Raw genomic sequence first — 19,327 nt, forward strand, 5'->3', positions numbered from 1 at the left:
TGTCTATGGAGATTGCATGGCTGTGTTCGATTTTATATACCTTTTAACAACGGGTGTTGCTGAAATTCCCGAATCCCCGCAGCATGATGCTGTCACCACTATGCTTCGCCGTAGGGATGGTGCCAGGTTTCCTCCAGATGTGACACTTGTTCTTCAGGCCAAAGAGTTAAATCTTGGTTTCATCAGACCAGAGAATCTTGTTTCTCATGGTCTGAGAGTCTTTAGGTGCCTTCTGGCAAACTCCAAGCGGGTTGTCATGTGCCTTTTACTGAGGAGTGGCTGCAGAGATGGTTGTCCTTCTGGAAGGTTCTACCATCTCCACAGAGGAACTCTAGAGCTCTGTCAGAGTGACCATCGGGTTCTTGGTCACCTCCCTGACCAAGGCCCTTTTCCCCGATTGCTCAGTTTGGCCGGGCAGCCAGCTCTAGAAAGAGTCTTGGTGGTTCCAAACCTTTTCCTTTTACGGATGATGGAGGCTACTGTGTTCTTGTGGACTGTCAATGATGCAGAATTGTTTTGGTACCCTTCCCCAGATCTGTGCCTCAACACAAATCTGTCTCAGCACTCGACAGACAATTCCTTCAACCTCACGGCTTGGTTTTTGCTCTGACTTGCACTGTCAACTGTGGAATATATACACGTGTGTACCTTTCCAAATCATGTCCAATCAATTGAATTGACCACAGGTGGACTCCAATCAAGTTGTAGGACCGGCTCAAGGATAATCAATGGAAACAGGATGCACCTGAGCTCAATTAAGTCTCATAGCGAAGGGTCTGAATACCTACATAAATAAGGTATTTCTGTATTTTATTTATTTGCAAAAATGTCTAAAAACTGTTTTTCGCTTTGTCATTGTGGGGTATTTTTAATCCATTATAGAAGGCTGTAACGTAACAAAATGTGGAAAAAGGGGTCAGAATACTTTCCGAAGGCACTGTATATAGTTTCCATTTATTTAACTCTTTTTTAAAAACAGGCGCAGTAATTATTTTCTAATTATCAAGACTTTTGTAAGTGTAACGCATAGTAGAATGCCTGGGGGTGAGACAGGACAAAAACAGTGCAAAACAGTGAATTCCAGACATGAAATGCTTTATAAAATAAAGAATATTGAAAGCTGAAAGAAAAAGTTTAGGTTATAGTCTCGATGTGAAGAAAAAAAATCAAGAAAAAAAAATTAACATTTTATCTTATTTTTATTTTTTATTTTACCTTTATTTAGCCAGGCAAGTCAGTTAAGAACAAATTCTTATTTTCAATGACGGCCTGGGAACAGTGGGTTAACTGCCTGTTCAGGGGCAGAACGACAGATTTGTACCTTGTCAGCTCGGGGGTTTGAACTCGCAACCTTCCGGTTACTAGTCCAACGCTCTAACCACTAGGCTACCCTGCCGCCCCAATAATCTAACCCTGAGACACAAAAAGGCCAGTATTTGCAAAATCACCCATATATACAGGCCACAGAAAAATAGTTTAAATTTAATTAATCATTAAAGTTTAGGAAATAACGTTTAATAAAACAGATCTAGCTAGACTTTACATATTTTGTTCACAAAATATATAAACTCTTACACGTTCAGCATATTCATGTATTTCACTTTGTATAGGCCTAATAGTACCACTTCCACCTTGTAAACAGTAATATGCCAGTCAAATATGTAAAAGGAACTGAATGTAAAATACTGTAGTCTACCTACTGTGTATGTGTAACAATGATTTGTGAGATGTGTTTGTGTGTAGCAAGTCTATCTTGCAAAGGAGATTCATCTACACTGAACAGAAATATAAAAGCAGCATGTAAAGTGTTCCATGAACTGAAAAAAAAATAAAATCACAGAAATGCTCCATATGCACAAAAAATGCTTATTTCTCTCAAATGTTGTGCAAATATTTGTTTACATCACTGTTAGTGAGCATTTCTCCTTTGCCAAGGTAATCCCTCCACCTGACAGGTGTGACATATCAAGAAGCTGATTAAACAGCATGATCGTTATACCTTGTGCTGGGGACAAAAGGCCATGTAGTTGTCACATAACACAATGCCAGAGGTTTCAAGTTTGAGAGAGCTGCAAATTGGTATGCTGACTGCAGGAATCTGCACCAGAGCTGTTGCCAGATAATTTAATGTTAATTTCTCTACTGTCGTTTTAGAGAATTTGGCAGTACATCCAACCTGCCTCACAACTGCAGACCATGTGTATGGCGTCATGTGGGCGAGTGGCTTGCTGATGTCATCATTGTGAACAGTGCCCCATGGTGGCGACCCTGGTTATGGTATGGGTAGGCATAAACTACGAACAACAAACACAATTGCATTTTATCGATGGCAATGTGAACAAACAAAAATACCATGAGATCCTGAGGCCCATTTTTATTAAGGCATCTTTGTCAAACAGATGCATATCTGTATTACCAGTCATTTAAAGTCCATAGATTAGGGTCTAATTAATTTATTTTAATTGAATGATTTCCTCATATAAACTGTAACTCTAAAATCTTTGAAATTGTTGCATGTTCCGTTTATATTTTTGTTCAGTATAGATAGATATATATCTATATGTGTGTGTAACTTTTGTAACATTAATGACTCCTACCATCCTGAACAAGTCTATTTTAAAGAAGATATACATCAACAAGACAAACCTGGATAAAGAAAAGTTAAATAGATTTCCCATTTTGTTGTGGTTTCCAAGTGTGTCCAAACAGTGTTGCTCCTTCTACAAACTCCCTCAGTCAGGCTAAAATGATTAACATACTAAAGCTGTAATATAATCTCTCAATCAAGCAAAGAAAATAGCCAGAAAATGAAGAGATAAACAACAATAGAAAACAGGGACCTTTGCTGTTTAGCAACAGACCAAAATAGTTCCAGTAAGACTGTACATAATGTAGGACCTAACAATCTGTCTAACGGAACATATAGGCACACATTCTATGAAACAGAAGCTATAGATAGCTAAGCACATAAGACATCCAACTCCACATCTGTCTCTGTGTTTCTACTGAAAGGGAGTGGGCGGCAGGTAACCTAGAGGTTAAGTACGTTCCAACAGTAACCGATAGATACCTGGTTCGAGTCCCGAGCCGACTAGGTGAAAAATCTGTTCACGTGCCCTTGAGCAAGGCACTTGACCAAGATTGCTCCTGTAAATCGCTCTGGATTAGAGCATCTGCTAAATGGCTAAAATGTAAAGGAATTGTGACCTGTTGTTCATCACCATGTTGGTCCATCTTAACTGTCTATGTTCGTCTTCTTCCCCCGGTCACCTCCTACCGCTTTTCTCCTTCATCTGCACTGATATGACAACACTGGACAGGTGGAAGCCATAATGCCTATTAGGAACTTGCTTTTACCTGTCCAGATGTTTCTAGTCAGTGAACATGGAAGGAGAGCAGGAGAAGTGTCCCTTCACCCTACATCCTCTATTGCTGCTTTAAGTTTATCATCACATTTATGAAGCTGCCATTTATGCCCCTCCTCTCAGCTGGCATGCTATAACCATAACAATTTTTTTAGGGTTTAAATAATATGTTCAGCGGCATTTCATTCTTTTGAGGGTCTCTTCCTGGGGCGTATCACTAGGAAGCAAAAAGACCCAAACAGGGAGGAACTACCTGAACTTGTCCGCTAAGAAACTTGTTTTTGCTGCAAAATGTTTTGATATGGTCTGCAATGCACTAATGAATTCACCACTGTTCTGTGATCAGAGCCACTCAGTTCAATTACTTCTTATGCCTGGGGTTGCTGTTGTTGAACAGGCTGATCCCAGATCCTGTCCGGACGCCCACCCCTGTTCCCACCCCTGGCTGCTGCAGAACCTTGTCAAGCGTAGTCTTCTTGATGGCCGCAGGAGAGATCTTCTCCTGGTCAGCCAAGAACTGGAGCTCCCTGATGGAAAGAAACAAAGAAAGAAAATAAATGTACACTACCTTTTACTCTTACCAGAGGCTGTTATCCCGAGTGACCCTCAAGTCAAAGATTCACACACTGACACTCCCGTTTGAGCCACATAATTTAAAAGAGATGGGACTTTGCTCATGGAGTGTGTCTACTATCTGTTAGTTACAAAAAGTTCAGACATATGCATCTAGCACCCTCTGCTGTCTAAACAATAGCATCCAGCCATACAACAGAGCACTATGATACAGACATTAAACACAAACATTCAAATGATTATTGTTTTTACACAAAACATATGTCTGGTTCCCTGAACCCAGATTTAGACCAGTCCTGGACTAAAAGCACACTCAATGGAGAATCTCCAATAAAAGTGCTTGTAGGTTGGTTGAATCTGGGTTGGGGAAACCCGACCCATAGCCTAGCTGACATAGTGCTACATCAGTCTTATGTGGTTATATCAAAAAGCCACATTTTGTTAAATGCAATGTCCAGAGACCTACTGGCCATAAAGATCCAACATGTTGAATGTTGCAGATAGAAATGTAACACAGACTTGACATAGTTCTTTATTCTTCACGACAGGGGATCATGTCTACTCTACCACGCAGATTTCTATCTGCACATTCCGGTTTGATTTCCAGGACACAGACTTAGCCTAGTCCTCGACTAAAAAGCATTTTCTATGGAGATTTTCCATTGGAAGTGCTTTTTAGTCCAGGACACTGTCCCTCTGTAAAGTGGTGCCCAGCCTACCTGGTCCTAATGCAGGAGGCCTCCACAGCGTTGATGAGCAGGGCGCGGAAGCCCCCACTCTCCATGACGTGCAGGGCGTGAATGGTGGCGCCCCCTGGGGAGCAAACGTTGTCCTTCAGCTGGCCAGGGTGCTGCTCCGAGTCCAACAGCATTTTGGCTGCTCCCTATGGGAAAGACAAAATAGAGACATGAACATACTGTGGTGAATTTGGGCGTAGCCTCGACCGGGGAACTGGAACCCGTGTCCCTGTGAGCGACAGTAACACATCTTAACTGTTACACCAAGAGATCCAAACCCATTGACGAGGTTGCTAGGTATACCAAGGTTGCTTCAATATGGTACACTCTACAGTCAAGCAAACATTTGCAAGGCTCATGGTTATAAGATGTCAAACTCAAGAGAAGAACTCTCCACATTTTTGCTCAGATGCAATAGATTTCTTTCAAGATGTTTCCAGATCAAAATCGGATGTATAATTTAAAAAAAGAAAACATTCACAAGCAGTCCTCAAGAGATTTCAGGGCTTGCCTGATTGCTAGTCTCTGTTCAGCATTTACATTCCCCTCATTGTACTCTGTATCATTTGCCAAAGAGCTGTGGGAGTTATCAAATCAGGATCAAATCCTCTGATCTCCTCAAGCTCATTAATGACAGAATGTTCAGATTTGAAGGAAGACCAGTCTCTTTGGCAAATGACACTGTGTACAAGGAGTGTAATGTTACAGAGACTGGTACCAAGACTAATTCAGGACTAGACGTTCATAGAGAATGCATGTAGATGATGTTCTCACCAGCAGGGCCTGTGCTCCAAGCCGTATAGCCAGTCTCCTGGGCAGACCCATTTTCACCCCTCCGTCAGCAAGCGCTTCCACAGCTGTAAATGCCTATAGGGAGACAAAGACGAACACACACTTATCATTTGCACACTCATCACATGTATAAAAACACAGTTCAAAATGGGCTCTAGAGATTATACAATAGAGAAAAGAGTTAACAGAAATGACTAGCCAGCCAGTAGTTTAAGCAGGCATAGTAGGCGTTCTCCTAGGAGCTAGGCAAGGTCCAGTTCTTATAACCAATTACTTGCATGGTCGATCATGAAAATAATGAGCTAAAATAGCTTTACAACCCAAAGGTATGGTTGTAGCCCACTGGGCTAACCTAGGCATTAGCTTGGGGGAGCTAGTCTTCTGGTGTCAGGAGAGGTCAGTCATCCCACAAGCGGGGTTTACTGAACCACCTGTTACAGTGGCAGACATGCAAAGCACAATTTAAAAAAAGCCCATCAGAGTTATCTTGTTGCAGGTGCGTGGGTATAATGTGGTATCTTAAAAGAAAGGAGAAACCTGCACACTACTCCTGCTCGTACTGTATCCCTTTTAATCACAGTTTATTAAAGCATGTCGGCCTCTTGGCCTTCAGAGCTTTTTTGATAGTAAATGTAAAATAGAAACTACAATAACATAACCACTCACATAGGCAGGTCCACTGCCACTGAGTCCGGTGACGGCATCGATCAGGTCCTCCTCCACCTCCGTGCAGTAGCCCACACTGGCCATCAGCTGCTCCAGCAGCCTCCCGTCCTCTAGCTCGGCGTGGGTACCCGTGGCGTAGACCGTGGCTCCCTCCCGAACCACCACCGGGGTGTTGGTCATGCATCGCATCACCTTGGGGAACGGGCGGTACTGGAGCAGCTTCTGCAAAGGGCAGGGGGAGAATAACACTGAAGTTAAGATTAGTTGATAGAAACATGAGGGAACGCTTCATGAAAACGGTCTCTGCAGTGAAACATCCTTTTTTTTACCCCCTTTTTCTCCCCAATTTTGTGGTATCCACTTGTTAGTAGTTACTGTCGTCTCATCGCTACAACTCCCGTACGGGCTCGGGAGAGGCGAAGGTCGAGAGCCATGCGTCCTCCAAAACACAACCCAACCAAGCCGCACTGCTTCTTAACACAGCGCGCATCCAACCCGGAAGCCAGCTGCACCAATGTGTCGGAGGAAACACCGTACACCTAGCAACCTGGTCAGCCACAGGAGTCTCTAGTGCAGCCAAACCCTCCCTAACCCGGACAATGCTAGGCCAATTGTGCGTTGCCCCATGGACCACCCGGTCGCGGCTGGCTGCGACAGAGCCTGGGCTCGAACACAGAGTCTCTGGTGGCACAGCTAGCACTACGATGCAGTGCCTTAGACCACTGCGCCACACGGGAGTCCGGAAACTTCCTTTTTCAATACGTTTTTTTTTTTTTACTTGCAATGACTTGGATATGTAGTTGTGTGGGGGCCAACCCAGATACAAGTATGTGGACACCCCTTCAAATGAGTGGATTCAGCCATTTCAGCCACACCCGTTGCTGACAGGTGTATAAAGTCGAGCACACAGCCATACAAGCATCACAGAGAAACATTGGCAGTAGAATGGCGCGTACCGAATAGCTCAGTCCTTTCCAACAAGTCAGTTCGTCACATTTCTGCCCTGCTAGTGTTGCCCCGGTCAACTGCAAGTGCTGTTATTGTGAAGTGGAAATGTCTAGGAGCAACAACGGCTCAGCCACAAAGTGGTAGGCCACGCAAGCTCATAGAACGGGACCACCGAATGCTGAAGCGAGTAGCGTGTATAAATCCTCTGTCCTCGTTTGCAACACTCACTAACGAGTTCCAAACTGCCTCTGGAAGAAACGTCAGCACAAGAACTGTTCGACGGGAGCGTCATGAAATGGGTTTCCATGGCCGAGCAGCCGCACGCACACAAGCCGAAGATCACCATGCGCAATGCCAAGGGTCGACTGGTGTGGTTTAAAGCTCGCCGCCATTGGACTCTGGAGCAGTGGAGACGCGTTCTCTGGAGTGATACATCACGCTTCACCATCTGGCAGTCCGATGGACAAATCTGTGGGGGACAATCAACTCCATATTAATACTGGTGATTTTGGAATGAGATGTTCGACGAGCAGGTGCCCACATACATTTGGACATGTAGTGTATATCCTTACTCATCTTTGCTTACAATCATATCAGAAATAACCTGCCTAATGACTCACAACTTCAACATGCTCTAAAAGTAGGCAAGTGTTTTCCATCATTCTCTGTGCCCCAGATTACACAGGACACAGAATTCTCAGAGGCCTCATCTCGTGACAATCCAACCTTGAACAGTCTCAAACTGCTGAATCTCTCTCTACGTACCGAAAGTAGCAGATGTCTCACTGTTACCATGTTCAAATGAAAGTTGTATCAGGTTCATATCAACCAAAGTCTGTAATGATGCATGCACATGTATACAGCATTCAGAATGACTATATAATGCTGACACTCAGAAGAATCATTTGCCTTTGAGCCATGCCTTTTCAGACACCTTGCTATTGGCCTTTTTCACATGACCACTTGTAACCCAAAGCTCTGTATTAAAACATTTACTTCCACCAGATCCTAGAAGTCTAGTCTCCTCTTTTACCTTTTCAATGTCAACTTACTACTGCAGAATTACAGCTTGCGGTTGTTTTTAACGTACCACTCGCACACTGACTGGAAACTGCTCTGGATAAGAGTGTCTGCTAACGGACTAAAATGTAATGTAAAATGTCACTGAGACAGGGTTAAGTTAACGACAAATACCACTGAGCTACGGAACTACAGTATCGAAGGTAGATTTTAGTTTAGAAGTAGTGTATTAGGCACATCCAGTAACTTGCAGGTGCAGCGTACAAAAGTAAAAGACAATATAGAAAGATAAGATACCCACAAACAGATGAAGGCTTCCCCAGTTTTATTGTGCAACGTTTTGAACCAAGACCTTTCCGGCATTACAAAAAGCTTGATTTTGCTGTTTTGTGGTCTGGTTCCCTCAAATATCACAGTATGAATCTATCCTGATTCTCTATTTGTCAGTGTCTTGTGAGAGCGCATGACTGTTCATCAGATTGCAGTGTGTGGCAGCTTTCCCAGTATCAGGACAGAGGGCTGAGGTATTTTCAGTGGGAACAGAATGGAAGGGCGATTCATGTTGTAGCAGCCGGAAGTTGCTATGTCCTAGGGCTATGTGAGACCAGAGCACTGTAGTAACGGAGGGGGCAGGGAGAGAATCTCAATGGCATTTCATTGATTTCTTCCTCTCTCCTCCTTCAATTAAGATTCTCCCAGGGAGAGGAGAGGGACTTCTGACCTCATCCAATGGGTTTTGAGGACGATGAGAGAGAACACGAGGAATCAAGGAAATGCAATTTACTGGAAGCCTCAAGTTAGGCTATAACAGAGGGCTGTAGCTTCATTGATCTGACAGGATGGAACAAGTTATTTCAAAGCAGGATTCCATCAGAATGCTTTCACCTATCCAATCATATCAGGGGCTTGTTCAATAGGCACCAATCGTAAGAAAACCAGTGAGATACTTGTTCAATAACAAATATACATTTCAGTTCCGTTGCAAAACGTTCTGTTCTGTGCGCTAATGAACACGAACCAGATCCGTAGTTCAGTACTGAGAGAGAAAGCGAGAGACAAAGCACTAGCTAAAGTCAACTTTAATTGGATTTCACAGTTTGAACCCATCTTGATTTTGTATTTTTGTTACTCTTCCGTTTTCTGTTGCAAAACATTTCTAAAGATCTGTAAATCAGTAGAGAGAGAAAGCTCTAGCTAAAGTCGACTTCCACTGGACTCCAAACTGACCTTCTCAATGGAGCTGATGGTGACACCAGCCGCACAGGACACAATGAGGTGGCGGTCCTCAATGTCCGGTCCGATCTCATCCAACACGAAGGGGATGATGTGTGGTTTGACAGCCAGAAACAGAACGTCACTCTTGTTCACCACCTCCTTGTTGCTGGTTGTGAGATTGACACCCATTTTCTGTGTAGAAGAGCACAGACAGTGTTGATCGTTACCCCTCAGTATGATAGCATTTCTAAAATATAATTGAAATGAACAAATGTATTATGTGCCTTTTTCTCGCTCTGTCTTTCTTTCTCTCTGTATCTGGCTTGTGTGTGTGGGATTTCATTTAGGTGTAGCCGATGTGAGATGGTAATAGATATGCTGTAACTGAGGAGATCCATTCTACTCACCCGCAGCCCAATGACTGATCCATTCTACTCACCCGCAGCCCAATGACTGATCCATTCTACTCACCCGCAGCCCAATGACTGATCCATTCTACTCACCCGCAGCCCAATGACTGATCCATTCTACTCACCCGCAGTCCAGACACTGTGGGAAGATCTGTGTCTGGGGAGCTGGCAGTGATCCTCTGTGTGGCAATGACACCTGCAGGGATGGGAGAGGGGGGGAAAAAAATATCAACTGGAAAACCCTGGTGGCTGCGTTTCGGACACTGGTGGCCATCCTTGGCTGCGTTTCGGACACTGGTGGCCAGCCTTGGCTGCGTTTCGGACACTGGTGGCCAGCCTTGGCTGCGTTTCGGACACTGGTGGCCAGCCTTGGCTGCGTTTCGGACACTGGTGGCCAGCCTTGGCTGCGTTTCGGACACTGGTGGCCAGCCTTGGCTGCATTTCGGACACTGGTGGCCAGCCTTGGCTGCATTTCGGACACTGGTGGCCAGCCTTGGCTGCATTTCGGACACTGGTGGCCAGCCTTGGCTGCGTTTCAGACACTGGTATAATCTAAAAACTAAATATTTGTATACAAATAAAACAAAAATAAAAACTAGCAAATCAGGCCTGAAAACAAACAAACTAAACTTCAAATTAAAATGTACCTAATAGAAATAAACATTTATATTAAAAAAAACAATAATAAGCTTGGATCGGCGTGGTCAGACCAGCTTGACCAAGACCATGCTGGACCAGCTTGGTCACCAGCATAAGCTGGTATGTGTCTGAAATACAGCGAAGGCTGGTCACCAGTGTCCAAAACAGAGCGAAGGCTGGTCACCAGCAAAACCATCTTCAGACCATGCTGGTAAACCAGCATAACCAGCTAGACTAGCTTAACCAGCATCAGACCAGCTAAACATTTGGAGGTTCAAACTTCATATTTGACAATATGAAATGGTGACCTGCTTGCTTACAGCCGCAATAGGGTCGGACAGCATTCCTGTGTATATTAAGACACGGTGGAACCAGCTTGAGATAGTACCTCAATCCAGGGATGAGAAATGTGCTGTACTCCAAATTGTCCTGTTCTAAAGAGAAGATTGAATGACTGCTAACAACGAGCAGTCATTCAATCTTCTCTGCGTAAAAGTTGGGATAATTGGAACACTCAGAGTAAAAACGTGTTTCTGGATTGAGGTATGTTTTCCGAGCCATATCTCGCTCCAGCTCTGCAGTGTCTTAATAATATACACATGAATGCTGTCCGACCCTAGTGCAGCTGTATCCAAGCGGGTCGGATCTGCCAGCTATTAAAAGCAATGCTTAGATGGTTACCTGCAGCGCTGAATCCCTTCACCAAGGCATGGGCCAACTGACCCGCTCCGATGAACCCCACGCTCATTCTGAAGTTTCTGTTGTTGCTGTGAAGAAAAAAGGACACTGGTAATATCAAGAGACATAAAGGTATACGCAATTACACCCGCCCTGTGTAAACAACAAAGAATATGTAGCATTTACAGTAAACAGTAGTTACTTCCTGATAACAAATGGAATCACAATACATGCCGTTATGACACAATTGAAGCAATGGCGACAGCTTCCTGCATCGAAGTAGCCTAAATATTTGACAGACGAATCAAACTTACGGGTGTTGCGACGAATGTATAAATTGTTTCCGTTTCCAATGTTGCCGCCAAACATATAGTTCAACAGAGTTACAGTTGTAACAGCGTTAACATGATTTCCACACCAAGAACCGACTATGATAATAACATGCGAAGTGACCAATAGACTGAGAGAGTCGCTAAACGTCTAACCAATGACGGTGGCAGCATTCATTTATTGTACAGTTATGGGTGGGTTCTGTAAGCTGTGTACAGCCAGTTGCATCAGCCTTGCAAGTACAGTGGGCGTGGAGAAGAAACCTCTACGTTACGTTCCAGATCATGACCTTCTAGTGGCTGAATCCGGAAGAGCATTCATTACCTAAGTATAAAAGCGCCGTCCTTTTATTTACTGCCGTAACACATCGACGTGTTAGTGATAAGATATACTATCAAGGTATTTGCTTCTCTATTTCAGGACACTAATCCTAAAAGGCAGAGAGGCCTATTATAATTCACTCATACATTAGGGAAATATAATGTTGAGATGGTGTTTTCACCATTTAAACGGTAGACTAGTACCAGCATTGTTTTGGGTGTCAGTTGAGGACAGGTGAGGACAGAACAGTTTGAACAGAGCCATCATGGTTTCTTGGCCCCCATTAATCCTAATCCATTCTTAATTTAATAAAGGGCATTTTAGTCCAGTAAAACAGTCCATACATCACAGGATATAATGCTATACAAATGTAAGATCACAGATCCTCTGACAGAGCAGCATTTTGTGTCAGAAACAAAACCTAATACATCTGATTGACTAGATGCATCAGTAATGTTTATGCCTATTACTAGCTAGTCTGCAGCCCACTGTTCACGAAGGTGGAGACAAGGGGAGAGAGATGAACAGGTGCACAGACTAAACAATCTGTTCATTTTAATGACATTTTGAATGTTCACACGTTTCAGAACTTTTCTATCGGTTTAAATCATTGAGAACATCGCATGGTTGTCATTACAATACAGTGTTCAGGGATGTTTTGCAGTGCAGACCTCACATATGAAATAGTGGTAGCTGTATCTATGCAGTCAATTCCATAACCTCCCCTTACACACTCACACACACACACACTCACTCATACTATATATTACCAATTTCGTATTGACAGTTGATACACTGAACATTCAGCTCATAATGAATCTACACACTGACTGAACTTGGACTAAAACAAGAGGAGCTGAAGTTGAAACATGCAGTTGGGTGTAAGTATAAACACCAAAAGTACTCAATGATGGAAAGCCAATTCAACACGCTACACATTACATTTTTTAAATATATTATTGTCATTATTTAAAAAAACATCTTAGTTAAGATAAAAGTTTCTTGAAACACAATAAATGAAACAGACTATTTCAAGACATGAAAACAACCCAGTGATGATTTACGACGTCCTCCAATACATAATGGCCGACATGTTCATAGAACAAAAGCAAAGTACAGAAATGACCATGAACCTCGTTATAATCTTCAAAATGTTTTTCAACAATGTGCATTATTAGTAGGCGACTACATTTTATTGATTGCTCGGTTTACTAAACCTTTTAAATAATAGCTTCTTTATAACACAGATTGTAGAGGAAAAGTTTCAGTTTAAATCACACTGCCTGATTATGAGGTTTACAGAGTTCTTTCGCATTTAGCACATCCCTTTTGCACTACGAAAATGTCGCCCAACACGTTCAAAGCTCTGAATTAAACCAATGTACTGCACCATTAGACAGAGTGCCTACAACAGTGCTGGCCCTTGTCTCAGGTTTCTCTTAGAGATTATAATACTGATACTACTGATAATAGTGTTAAGAAATACACTGATGTTAAGACACAACACTAATGTTAAGATGTAACACTGATGTTAAGAAAGATAACACTGATGTTAAGAAAGACACAGCACTGATGTTCAGAAAGGCAACACTGATGTTAAGACACAGCACTGATGTTCAGAAAGACAACACTGATGTTCAGAAAGGCAACACTGATGTTAAGAAAGACACAGCACTGATGTTCAGAAAGACATGACACTGATGTTAAGACACAGCACTGATGTTCAGAAAGACAACACTGATGTTCAGAAAGGCAACACTGAGTTCTTAACTGACAGCACTGATGTTCAGAAAGACACAGCACTGATGTTAAGACAACACTGATGTTCAGAAAGACACAGCACTGATGTTCAGAAAGACAACACTGATGTTCAGACACAGCACTGATGTTCAGAAAGACAACACTGATGTTAAGATGTAACACTGATGTTAAGAAAGATAACACTGTTAAGAAAGACAACACTGATGTTAAGAAAGACAACACTGATGTTAAGAAAGCACTGATGTTCAGAAAGACATAACACTGATGTTCAGAAAGACACAGCACTGATGTTCAGAAAGGCAACACTGATGTTCAGAAAGACACAGCACTGATGTTCAGAAAGACAACACTGATGTTAAGAAAGGCAACACTGATGTTCAGAAAGACACAGCACTGATGTTAAGACAACACTGATGTTCAGAAAGGCAACACTGATGTTAAGACACAACACTGATGTTCAGAAAGACACAACACTGATGTTAAGACACAACACTGATGTTCAGAAAGACAACACTGATGTTAAGACACAATACTGATATTAAGAAAGACATAACACTGATGTTAAGACACAATACTGATATTAAGAAAGACATAACACTCTGTCACTGCCGTCAAACGAAGTGGACCAAATTGCAGCGTGGTGAGCGTACATTTTCCTTTTATTTTAAAATGTCACTAACAAAACAACACTAAAGTCACAACCGTGAAGCTTACGGGGCTAAGTGCCACAAACAAAGTTAACTACCCACACTGAAAGGAGGGGAGAAGGGCTACCTAAGTATGATTCCCAATCAGAGACAACGATAGACAGCTGTCCCTGATTGAGAACCATACCCGGCCAAAACATAGAAATAAAGAAACATAGAAAACAAAAAATAGAATGCCCACCCCACATCACACCCTGACCTAACCAAATAAAATGTCTCTCTAAGGTCAGGGCGTGACACACTGATGTTAAGAATGACAACACTGATGTTAAGAAAGACAACACTGATGTTAAGAAAGACACAGCACTGATGTTAAGAAAGACACAGCACTGATGTTAAGAAAGACATAACACTGATGTTAAGAAAGACATAACACTGATGTTAAGAAAGACACAACACTGATGTTAAGAAAGACACAGCACTGATGTTAAGAAAGACACAGCACTGATGTTAAGAAAAACATAACACTGATGTTAAGAAAGACACAGCACTGATGTTAAGAAAGACATCACACTGATGTTAAGAAAGACACAGCACTGATGTTAAGAAAGACACAGCACTGATGTTCAGAAAGACATAACACGGATGTTAAGAAAGACATAACACTGATGTTCAGAATGACAACACTGATGTTAAGAAAGACATAACACTGATGTTAAGAAAGACATAACACTGATGTTAAGAAAGACATAACACTGATGTTCAGAAAGACATAACACTGATGTTCAGAAAGACATAACACTGATGTTAAGAAAGACAACACTGATGTTAAGAAAGACAACACTGATGTTAAGAAAGACACAACACTGATGTTAAGAAAGACATAACACTGATGTTAAGAAAGACATAACAATGATGTTAAGAAAGACAACACTGATGTTAAGAAAGACAACACTGATGTTAAGAAAGACAACACTGATGTTAAGAAAGACACAACACTGATGTTAAGAAAGACACAACACTGATGTTAAGAAAGACAACACTGATGTTAAGAATGACAACACTGATGTTAAGAAAGACAACACTGATGTTAAGAAAGACACAACACTGATGTTAAGAAAGACATAACACTGATGTTAAGAAAGACACAACACTGATGTTAAGAAAGACATAACACTGATGTTAAGAAAAACAACACTGATGTTAAGAAAGACAACACTGATGTTAAGAAAGACATAACACTGATGTTAAGAAAGACATAACACTGATGTTAAGAAAGACATAACACTGATGTCAAGAAAGACACATCAAGGCACAAAGCCATAACATCATTGAGGCGATATGTAATCTGTAGTAGGCATGGGGCATTTAGAGGCACTTGAGTGGAGATGCTGTGTGTCATTTCCAGTGTGGTCTCTGTCTGTCTCTGAGGGCCAGGGGTGCAACTCAAAAGTCTATACCCTCTATTCCTCGTATCCCCTCTCCACACCTCCTCACAACGTCAGAGCGAGGCAGAAGTCCATTCAAATATCGTATCGCCTTTTGTCTTCTCCAATGCTCTCCTCCCTTACCTCGTACGCCGTGTCCAATGAGGAATCAAGGAAAAAACTTTTGAGATTCACCCCAGGAGTGAGGAGGGTAGAGGGGTCCCCAGGACTGAGGAGGGTAGAGGGGTCCCCAGGACTGAGGAGGATAGAGGGGTCCCCAGGAGTGAGGAGGGGTCCTCAGGCATCAGCGTGGAGTGAGGAGGGTGGAGGGGTCCTCAGGCAGCAGAGTGGAGGGTGGAGGGGTCCTCAAGCAGTGGAGTGGAGTGGAGTGAGGAGGGTGGAGGGGTCCTCAGGCAGCAGAGTGGAGGGTGGAGGGGTCCTCAAGCAGTGGAGTGGAGTGAGGAGGGTGGAGGGGTCCTCAGGCATCAGCCATTGAGGGAGGAGGGTGGAGGGGTCATCAGGCAGCAGAGTCAGGGTTGAGGGGTCCTCAGGCAGCAGAGTGCAGGGTGGAGGGGTCCTCAGGCAGCAGAGTGCAGGGTGGAGGGGTCCTCAAGCAGCGGAGTGGAGCGAGGAAGGTGGGAAGGGTCCTCAAGCAGCAGAGTGGGAGACAAAGCGGATCCTCTGGGAGTAGATTAGGTCGCTGAAGTACAGCACCATATTGACATGCGTGAACACCGCCACCACCAGCTTGCTGTCCCAGGGACAGTTCTCCCAGGGACAGCCGTCGGGGCGACCCGGCGTGCCATACTTCCTGTCGAAGCTAAAGATGGGCCACACCAGGGCGGCGCTCAGGTACAGCAGCGTCGCCAGGAACGTGTAGATGATCACGAAGCGGTCGAAGGGGAAACGCAGGGGCAGAGCCGAGGCTTTTCCTGACACGGTCACAGCGATCACGACCACGGTGATGGAGAAGCACAGGCTGTAGACCACCACGCAGTAATGAGTGGGGATGTGGCGGTTGTACTCGCTGCCGTTGGCCAGGGCCCCGAATATAATGCAGGCCACGAAGGCCTGGACCACCTTGAGCAGGCCTGACATGGTGGCCATGTAGCCCACCACATGGCCGGGTTTGGCCCGGGTCAGGAACACCTCAGCCGCGTAGGCGAAGCAGCAGAAACTGGAGCACACGGTGACAGCGATGCGGTAGTTGCGCACCTCGCAGCCCCCGTCCGACTTGGAGCACTGAGAGCGCAGGAAGTAGACGGGGTAGACGACGGAGGCGGCGACATACATGAGTGTGGCGAGCATGGCGAACGCCACAGTGAGGTTGTCCCAGGAAATTGGCATGCAGCAGGGGAGGCGTGTCACATCCATGGTGAACACCAGCAGGGTCATGGCGAAGCAGAAGCACCACACAAACATGCAGTAGATACCATAGGCGTGGTTGTATCCGGCGCTGTGGGCCACCAGGGCTATGATGGTGCAGCCCAGGAGGAGCTGGAGCATACGGGCCCCTCCTAGAGGAGACAGCACCGCCGCCTTGTTCAGGTAGTGTCCGCCTTGGGGGTCCATGGTCACACCTCCTGTCCCCTAATTGCCAAAAGCTGTCTGGGTGTATCTTCTTCCCAATGGTGACTCCAGGCAGCCTCCTTCCTTTCAGGTTAGGTGTCGTTGCCCCCGCCTTGGGCGTCTGGGTGTCACTTACACTCAACAATGCCCCCAGGCAGCCTCTTTCCTATGCCCCCGGGCAGTCTCCTTCCTATGCCCCCAGGCAGCCTCTTTCCTTTGCCCCCAGGCAGCCTCCTTCCTATGCCTCCAGTTGGCCTCCTTCCTATGCCTCCAGTTGGTCTCCTTCCTATGCCCCCAGGCAGTCTCCTTCCTATGCCCCCAGGCAGCCTCTTTCCTTTGCCCCCAGGCAGCCTCCTTCCTATGCCCCCAGGCAGCCTCCTTCCTATGCCTCCATACAGCCCCCCTCCCTCCCTTCACGTTGGGTGTCCTTGGCCTGACTCTCCCCCTTTCTCTCTCTCTGTGTGGGGACCTCGCCCTTTGCCTGGCTCTTTTTATAGACCGGTCTAATTACAAATCTCTCTCTATGTTTCCCTGCATGCACCTTGTAATTACTGCAGTGTGTTGGAGATCAGGTTACAGTCGGCCACAATGGTGTTCAACTTACAACGCAGTCAGAGCCCTGAGCAGTGCTGATTTCATCTTCCCTGTCAACAGTTTAGCAATTTTGGATTCTCAAATAACATCAAATCTTGTAACTTCTTTGCTTCTCTAACGGTAATAATTTAATGTTGACCCAAGTGATCTGTCTAGTTTCTTACAGATGCTTGTATCAATAATCACATATCGAGATTGACGGTGGCCAGATATAACATTACCCTTGTGTTTTAACTGAAAAGTCCAACTCAGTCACAAAGGGTCTTGTCATTCACTTCTCCTTCAGGTTATGGAAGCACAACAAGATCCTCGCTCCCAACATGTCACTCCAGAGATCCAGAGCCCAACAATCCATCAACAGGCTCATTCAAACGCAGTACAGTTACATGAACATGGGGGAGTGCTCCGATAATAACCCATTATAGAACTGGTGGGTTAGGTTGTTGTTCTGGTTGTAGTCCTGTGTCCCATGCGGGCAGCTGTACTAGGCTTGTCAAGGTCCAATACTGATCAGCTCTGTCCTTGTAATCCTTCCACTGCCAGGACCTAAGCTCCCTGGAAAAGTCCCCCTCACTGTCTGATCTCTGTCTCGTGTCACTCTTTCTCCCTCTCTTCTTCTCTGTCTCTCTCTCACACGCTATTTCTCTCTCTCCCTCCCTCCCTCTTTCTCTCTCTCCCACTGCCTCTCACCCTCTCTCTCCTGATGTGTTCTCTCTCTCTCAAATACACACACACACCCTCTCACTCCTACATGACAGTATGTGCCCCATAGGCTGCCAGGGAAAGTTATTTAAATGACTGCTCTGCCCAGCTCAGGGTTATGGGCCAGGCCGGGTCTATAAATAGGGGACTATATTCCACAGAGGAATGGGGTGGGAGCCCACATGTCCAGGTCCGCCCCCATCAGGCACCAGCGTGGGGAGTCGTGTTTCTGGGACAGAGGGAACTTACTTAAGAGTCAGACTCTCTCTTTCTCATTCTCTCTCTTTCTCTCTCTCTCTCTCTTTTTCTGTCTCTCTCTATCATGCTCAGTCTCTCACTGGGAGACTGCCTGGCATTTATCCCCAACGTAATGACAGGGGAAAGAGCCCAAGACGGCCATTTGGGCCAGCAGTTATATACAGGTCCTAGGGATGATTATACATGAGATACTAGTAGCTACCAGCTTTGAGCTGAGTTTTGAGATTGAGTTTCATGTGACAGTCAAGGTATAGTAACTCATTGAAATTCATTTGTAAATCAAATAAAAGCCTGATAAGATGTTGAGTTTCTACATTTGAACCATTTAGCAGACACTTAGCCAGAGCTATGTAAAGTGCATTTAAAATAAGGTAGGTAGGGAAGGTAAAACCTTCAAAATAGACGCCATCTACACTATCAGTTTCTAACCTAATACATATGTGCGTGTACTGTGTGAGTCAAGGAGTCCACTATTGGTACTGTCGATTGAGGCAGAATGGTGAAGACATCAAAGAGACAACAAGAAAACGTTTCTTTTGAAATAATTGTAATGTGTCCTTTCTTTAAAGTCTGATACAAAGACTTGCAATCAACACAAAGAGAAAAAATAACAGCAATATATTTACAATTTACAAAGAATCACTTCTCTGTGAATATAGCACTTATAAATATGAT

The 19,327-nt window shown here is 44.3% G+C and overlaps 2 protein-coding genes across 3 annotated transcripts; both read right to left on the minus strand.

Moving 5' to 3' along the window:
- Positions 1–771: 771 nt before the first annotated feature.
- On the minus strand, positions 772–18,424 carry LOC139398347 (pyrroline-5-carboxylate reductase 1, mitochondrial-like). 2 transcript variants are annotated; one of them, XM_071144397.1, is made up of 9 exons: positions 16,963–18,424; positions 11,047–11,132; positions 9,852–9,922; positions 9,329–9,508; positions 6,134–6,355; positions 5,450–5,542; positions 4,658–4,821; positions 1,399–3,892; positions 772–1,192 (listed from the first exon to the last, which is right to left on the minus strand). In XM_071144397.1, exons 2-8 carry the CDS (start codon positions 11,111–11,113, stop codon positions 3,727–3,729), a joined length of 963 nt encoding a protein of 320 aa, XP_071000498.1. In that variant the 5' UTR covers positions 11,114–11,132; positions 16,963–18,424; the 3' UTR covers positions 772–1,192; positions 1,399–3,726. The 2 variants fall into 2 exon arrangements, with proteins under 2 accessions (XP_071000498.1, XP_071000497.1); XM_071144396.1 differs by lacking the exon at positions 16,963–18,424 and adding an exon at positions 11,358–12,009 and having other exon boundaries at positions 925–1,192.
- On the minus strand, positions 15,913–17,101 carry LOC139398348 (myeloid-associated differentiation marker-like protein 2). The gene is made up of 2 exons (XM_071144398.1): positions 16,112–17,101; positions 15,913–16,080 (listed from the first exon to the last, which is right to left on the minus strand). The coding sequence occupies exon 1, from the start codon at positions 17,099–17,101 to the stop codon at positions 16,178–16,180; it is 924 nt and encodes a 307-aa protein (XP_071000499.1). The 3' UTR covers positions 15,913–16,080; positions 16,112–16,177.
- Positions 18,425–19,327: the final 903 nt, after the last annotated feature.

This window comes from Oncorhynchus clarkii, unplaced genomic scaffold (genome assembly GCF_045791955.1).
Source record: "Oncorhynchus clarkii lewisi isolate Uvic-CL-2024 unplaced genomic scaffold, UVic_Ocla_1.0 unplaced_contig_3005_pilon_pilon, whole genome shotgun sequence".
Lineage (NCBI taxonomy): Eukaryota > Metazoa > Chordata > Actinopteri > Salmoniformes > Salmonidae > Oncorhynchus > Oncorhynchus clarkii.